This window comes from Nelumbo lutea, chromosome 4, assembly GCF_056320005.1.
Source record: "Nelumbo lutea isolate HS-2025 chromosome 4, American lotus-T2T, whole genome shotgun sequence".
Classification (NCBI taxonomy): domain Eukaryota; kingdom Viridiplantae; phylum Streptophyta; class Magnoliopsida; order Proteales; family Nelumbonaceae; genus Nelumbo; species Nelumbo lutea.
Genome location: NC_142687.1, coordinates 31,605,273 through 31,611,849, shown reverse-complemented (window position 1 = coordinate 31,611,849; position 6,577 = coordinate 31,605,273). Strand labels below are relative to the sequence as shown.

General features: G+C 37.1%; 1 protein-coding gene across 4 annotated transcripts; it reads left to right on the top strand.

Moving 5' to 3' along the window:
- The first annotated feature begins 644 nt into the window (after nt 1-644).
- On the top strand, nt 645-5,933 carry LOC148854997 (uncharacterized). Of its 4 annotated transcripts, none has more exons than XM_088986589.1 (9): nt 960-1,329; nt 1,990-2,107; nt 2,213-2,412; nt 3,317-3,388; nt 3,625-3,692; nt 3,804-3,954; nt 4,746-4,826; nt 4,933-5,022; nt 5,426-5,933. In XM_088986589.1, the coding sequence occupies exons 3-9, from the start codon at nt 2,272-2,274 to the stop codon at nt 5,510-5,512; spliced, it is 690 nt and encodes a 229-aa protein (XP_088842715.1). In that variant the 5' UTR covers nt 960-1,329; nt 1,990-2,107; nt 2,213-2,271; the 3' UTR covers nt 5,513-5,933. The 4 variants fall into 4 exon arrangements, with proteins under 4 accessions (XP_088842712.1, XP_088842715.1, XP_088842714.1 ...); XM_088986590.1 differs by lacking the exon at nt 960-1,329 and adding an exon at nt 1,770-1,897; XM_088986586.1 differs by having other exon boundaries at nt 645-1,329; nt 1,990-2,412.
- Nucleotides 5,934-6,577: the final 644 nt, after the last annotated feature.

Sequence of the window (6,577 nt, the reverse complement as noted above, 5' to 3'; positions counted from 1 at the left end):
ATTCCTATACCATATCTTTTCCGCATCATAGATTTTACCTTAAACATAAAGAATCTCCTAACTCTCTATATTTGACATTTTTATAAATTAAAAATGTGATACATGTCATATATACAATATGCACCAATACATTGTGATATTTTAAACTTTGTTCAACAACATTCTCCCTTAACAGGATATTTAGGGCGTTGACAAAAAACAATAAACCTTCAATGGATCTCTCTCTCTACCCTCATTTTAGAGGTCTCCAAGGTCAAATATATCCCAATTTTTGTGGGTCAATTGATTTTTATTTTTGAAAACAAAATCATACATATTTACCCATTGGCAACAACCCCTAAAATTGGGATATATTTAATTTGACCTTGGACACCTCTAAACTGGAAGTTGGGAGTTGAAACCCATCAACAGTTTGATTGGCCTATTCATTCAAAAAAATAAGTCTTTTACTGCTCCATCCATCATTGACAGTCATCCCACCACCCCCCACAATTCTTAACTTGAGAGACAAGTGCCTATAATAAATAATAAATCTATAAATAAAGGAAAGAAGTGGATTCATATGATGTGATAATACGTTATTATCGTACTAGTAAAAGATATCTTCCTTGCATTAAAAGTGGATCACTTCCCCCACTATATTTGGGCCACTCTGATCAATTAGAACCACCCATTAAACTGGCTCCACTCAACCAATCATGTCCATTGAATGATATCAATCTCAATAAGCAGCCTACTTCGCGCCAGCAATTAAGTTGATCCTTCTATCCATCAGAAGATTGGGAATTTGGGATCACGGACTTGGCCCTGAAAGTCCTAGAAGATGGTCTTAAAATCAACATGGACCCACCAAATGCAAATGGACCCTCAAGATCAGAACAGTTTTTGTGCTATTGCACCAGTGGATAATGACTTGAGACAAAAGGTGCGGGAAAATGAAGATAAGTTCCACTTCTCTTGTGTTACGACTTACGACCACAAAGGAGGCTTTTAACGGCAAAACCGGTGAAGGAAAAGGAATCGTGGCGGTCGTGGGCAGCGGCCTTGCCGTTAGAATCTCTCTTGATTTCTTTCTTCTCTCTCCGTACAAACTACGAACTACAAAGAAGGAGAAAAGAGAGGGAGAAGAAGGAACAGAGAGCATGAGGTTTAATGCAAAAGTCTCGTAAAATATGTATAGAGAGAGAGAGAGAAAGAGAGTTTGATTGTTTGGGTCGGGTTTGTGTAACGATAACGGCGACACTCAATCTCTTGCTTCGTTGCAGAACAGAGATTTCGAAGAAACCCGTAGGGAGCTTTCTTCCCTTGGAGAAATCCGATTCCCTCCTTGTAAGTCCTTCCTATCTCCTTTACTTTTTTTCTCCCTGGTTTTCTTATGTATTAATATACCTGCTTTGATATTTGTTTCTTTAACGGTTTTGATTGATCAAGGTATCTCCTGTTCTCGCCTTTTCATCTGGGTTTCTTTTGGTTTTTACTTTTTCTCTGTTTCCCGTTATGGGTACTGTATTTTTATTGTTTTGATGCGTTTTCGGGTTTTAAAGGTGTTTTCTGAGTTGGGTTTCAATAGTTTTCTTCTCCTTTTTTGCGTTTGGTTGCTGGGTTTTCTGTTTCAAAGGTTGTTTTAATCAAAGCATTTTATATCGATAAAGGTACCTTTTATTTTTCAGATTTCTCCTTTTGCCTTCGTTCCGACTTTATTTTTCGGTTTCCTTTTTGTTTTGAGGGACACTTTCTGATTGTGGATGCAATTTTGTTTTGTCTTGTATGTTCACCACCTTTTGTTGTTTTCTTCCTCCACAACTCTCCCTTTCCTTTTATTCCTCCCTCCGTTCATGATGGGTTTTCAATGTTCTAATGCAATTTCATTCCCGCTTTTTTTCCTTTACTGTTTCAGGTAACCACTATTCTTTCGCTTTTCATTTATATGCTTCATGAAATTTTGTTTGTTTTGTTCTTCCATTTGTCAAGTTCTTATTCTGGTTGCAGGTTCATCACTGGTTTTGACTAGTAAAGAGGTCCTTTTTCCTTTCTTTCTCGCGTGGTTTGGACGGTATTCAATCTCTGTTTGCAAGAATTTGGTCAAGGAAAGAGGTTGCAGAGAGGGGTTTGTAATTTTTACTTTTTCTCTTCTCATTCCTTGATTGTTATTTGAGGATGGGGGATCATTTCGTGTTACTGGTGGATCGGTTGCTTACTGAATCCACACTAGAAGCTGCGATCGAGAGCAGAAACCGATCTTTGCATTCCACACCCTCAGCAGTTGAAGACATGACAACCCAATTCTCTCCAGATAAGATGGACACAAGTCACGGATCATCTCCTAGGAAATTGGTGGAGTGCAGAATTTGCCAGGATGAGGATGTAGATTCAAATATGGAAGCACCTTGCGCTTGCTGTGGCAGCTTGAAGGTTAGTCAGGCTTCAATTTGCATAATTTGTTTGCCAGTTGGGCTTCATTTGCTTGTTGCTTTTTGTTTTTTATGCTACTTCATTTAGTTCCTAAGCTCATGCTGTTATATCATTGTTGCTTCTTATTTTCACAAGTATTCTTCATTTGAAAGCTTCTAGTTATTCCAATTTGTTCATCTTTGTTTATTTTTGGTGCTAAATTAATCTTGTTTTACTTAGTCAAGGTTGTTTGAATGGTTAAATTTCCTACTAGAGGTCTTTGCCTAAACATTACGATTAAAGCTGAATTATTTCTTATGCGTTTAGCTTTGGTTTAGATGTTTCAATACTGAGGAGTGAGGACCATTTGAAGTTGACAAGTTTTGGGCAAACTTCCAGTCTTCTCTTGGTCAAAGCTTTTACCTATTAGATTATAGATTATTGTTTATAATATGCAAACATTATATTATCCGACTTTTTGGCTTTCATGTTTTCTAATATGATGCGACCAAAATGTATATGCATGTGTTCTTTGTAGCTTAAAATTACAATTTTAAAGTAGTAGCAATGGAACTCAACCTGGAAGATCGGGATAATTAGCCTTTGTTCATCCTATGGGCTAAGATGCAACTTGTCACCTATACGTGTTCTTTGAAGCATCTTCTTTTTTCCATACAAATTTTGTATATGGTCAAGTTGATTAATTCCATTTTCTGGAACGTTTAAATATTGAAATTCAGAATTTATTTGTCTAATCATAATCTTCTGGGCAGTAACATATTAATTAGTTGAGCACTTGAGCTCTTTTCTTTTTCTTTTCCGTGTACTGACATTTATCTTTTTTCTGTTTTACTCTAATCCTAATTTCTCCTTGGGGATTATATTTGAAGCTACTGTAATCTCATCTACCTCTTAATTGTTACAGTATGCTCACCGTCGATGCATCCAAAGGTGGTGTAATGAGAAGGGTGATACCATGTGTGAGATTTGCCACCAGGTGTGTGATTGGCTTCACAGTGATGCCTTCAATCTGTTCAACTTGTTTTCATCCTTCTGTGATTACCAATCTTATTTATTCATATGATTATCTTTTATAAGACTCTTCTTAGTTTGTCTAAGTCGTTAGTTACTTTAACCTCTCTAAGATCAGATTTTAGCAGCAAAGTTTTCCTTAGCAAAATAATAAATGTTTGTATATTGTCTTCTTCCTCATTGTATATTATGAGATTTCAGCAATTCAAACCAGGTTATACAGCACCACCTCAATTGTTTCGGTATGGAGGTATTCCAATGAACTTCAGGTATTGTGAGCTAATATTCTTTTTAGTTACAATTTTCCTATTGCCGACATGGACCTATGTCATATCCTTTTACCAGGACATTTAAAAATGTGCTTCTGATGTTTCTGACAGGGGGAATTGGGAGATTTCCAGAAGGGACCTGCATAATCCTCAATTCATAGCAATGGTTGCAACAGATCGTGATTTCCTTGATCCTGACTATGAAGAGTATACAATTTCCACTTCTAGAAGCTTGATGTGCTGCCGCATAGTGGCTATAATTGTACTCTCTCTCTCCATATATTGATAGATATAGATATATATAGGTTCATGTTAGCAAACAGCTAAGCTACTATTGCAAAACACATGTAACAGAGGGAACAATGTGTCCAATCTTAACTCTCCATCAAATAGAAAATCCTCCGGATCTGCAGTACTTTCAGTTCAGTTGTCCACATCAGCTCTATATCCCAACTTTTACTAGCATATTCCCCACTGGTATTAATCAACAGAAAGTATGAAGTTGCCAGTAAAAAGGATTAATTCTAGATGGGGGCAAGGGTTTTAGATAGAGCCATAGAGGATGGCTAGAGGAACTGGGGGCCCTTTTGGAACCCTGCCATCTTGTAGCATAAAAGATCCCTGTATAGCTTAGACATCACTCAGTGGCACTGTGGCACGACTAGATTACTCACTTCCTTTCAATCCACCGGGTTCTGCCATGTCAAGTGATGAAGCAGCAAATCAAAACTGTCCAGATTGGGGACCCTGTGAATTCACTTTCTCAATCCAAAATTTTGACTTTTTAAATCTAAAACGCAAATAAGAATAGGGCCTCATTGGATATGTGACGGAGGCTTCTTGGAAAATATTTTTACAATCCCCTTATTCCTGAGCAATTGAGAGTTATTGTCTAAGCAACCCAGCTGACATGCCTATTCTCAATCCCATGTATGTGCTGCTACCTGTGTTCATCCTACTTTATCTGACATAGTGGTTCTTGTTCTGATTGGTTCATCCTAATTCTCTAGAGCTGCTACTTGTATTCTCTTCTCATTTCTTTTTCATTTGCAGTTCATGGTCCTTCTGGTTCTACGACATACCCTTCCCATCGTACTAAGTGGGATAGAGGAGTGCTCGTTTCCATTGTTCATGGTAAGGCTGGCTGGTCATCATTTCTATTAGCAGAACTATTGAAAACGATTCCCATATGATGATATAATTCTATCACTCCATCACTTATACTACTTACATCTGACAGTTGTTACTATTGAGAAGTGTGGGAATTCTTCTTCCAATCTATATAATGGTGAGAGCAGTGACTGCTTTACAACGCCGTCGCCAACAACAGGTAGCAAAAATCTTCTCTCTTCCCAGATTAAGGCCCTGTTTGGCATGTCTTTTTGTGTGGTCTTTCGGCTGTTTATAAGCCGGGCAGACTGCGTCACGGTCTTTTTCCGTTTGGTTTGTAACAGATCTAGCCACCAAAAGTTGGTGTGCCAAAAAGATGCGAGAAGCTCATTTTGGGCTGATTTCGGGAAGCAAGCTCCAAATGGAGCTTTTTGCATCTTTCTCACTTTACTCTCGTGCGGTAGCCAAACTAGCTTTAGGCTGCTCAGATCTTGATGCAAAAGCTCAATCCGTCTTTTGACTGTCAGAGCTATCAGAAGATCTTCTCAAAAAAACTTGCCAACCAGCCCCTAAGTAATTTATTGCCACCACACACTAATCAACTTAATTTTTTTGGCTTGTAGGAGATTCCTACCTTGCTTACTACATCTGAAGGAGAAAATCAGCAGCCACAACTGCAGCCTCATGCGCATCTCATTCGTGTGCACTAAACTTTTTCATTGGTAGAACTTCAAACAAACTGATGACAAGTGGTAATGGATAGTATCTGATGATCTTCAGCTACTCAGGAAAGCTCCTGCTTAGTTGGCCTCATTAATTATTTGAGAAGGGACAACAATTGTCATCAGCTACTACCAATTATCTGATGAGAAAAGGAGAATTGTGGGTAGATGCCTTGTAAAAAATGCATACCATGATAAAGAAAGCATCTTGCGTGGTGTCTGAGATCAAACCAGTCGGCAATCCCTAAGCAAATGAGTTTCAGTTATAATGCAACTAGCTTTTTAGATGAATGATGTCTTCAGATGACACCATCTGAAAAATACATGTATAGAAAGGAATTGTATATATTAATATTGCTTAAAAAATGTTAATCAAGCAATCAAAGATGAAAATATAGTTGGGTATGGATATTCTGTGATGTTAATATCAGAACAATACTTATAACCTATGGAGATATTAGTGTGGATATTAGATCGACTTTGGTTCAAAGTTAAATGTTTAGCAAGGTCCACAAAATTAGGTGAAACAGAATGCCCATCTAATTGTCTATGTTGACTACTTCATCTATCACTCTAAGATCAATTGTTGATTTAATTTGGGTAAAACTTCAATTGTTGATTAATTGTTTGTTTTGAAAATGGATTAGATTGAATTAGACCACAATCTTATCTTTCAGTAAATAAGTATATATGATTAAAATCTATCATACTGGGTTTAATATTTTAGTTAAATGATAAGTATCCAACCAGATTAACATCTTAGAAAAATGGAAATTTGTTAATTGCTTGATGTTCTTGACAATGGGTTCCTGTAATTCAGCCACATTATAAATGGCATGAATGAAAATGAAAGCAAAGCTTGGGATATACCAAGCCACTATTGCTTAACTTTTAAATGTTCCCTTCTTTTTGTCGTTTTTCCTTTTTTCTGTTATTGTTCTTTAGGTGGGGAAACGAAAAAAAAAAAACATATTGAATTCTTACCATTAATGTGTTTCTTCCTTAATGGATGCCTAGTCACCGTGGAGCTCTAACCTTTCTTTCTATACCCAG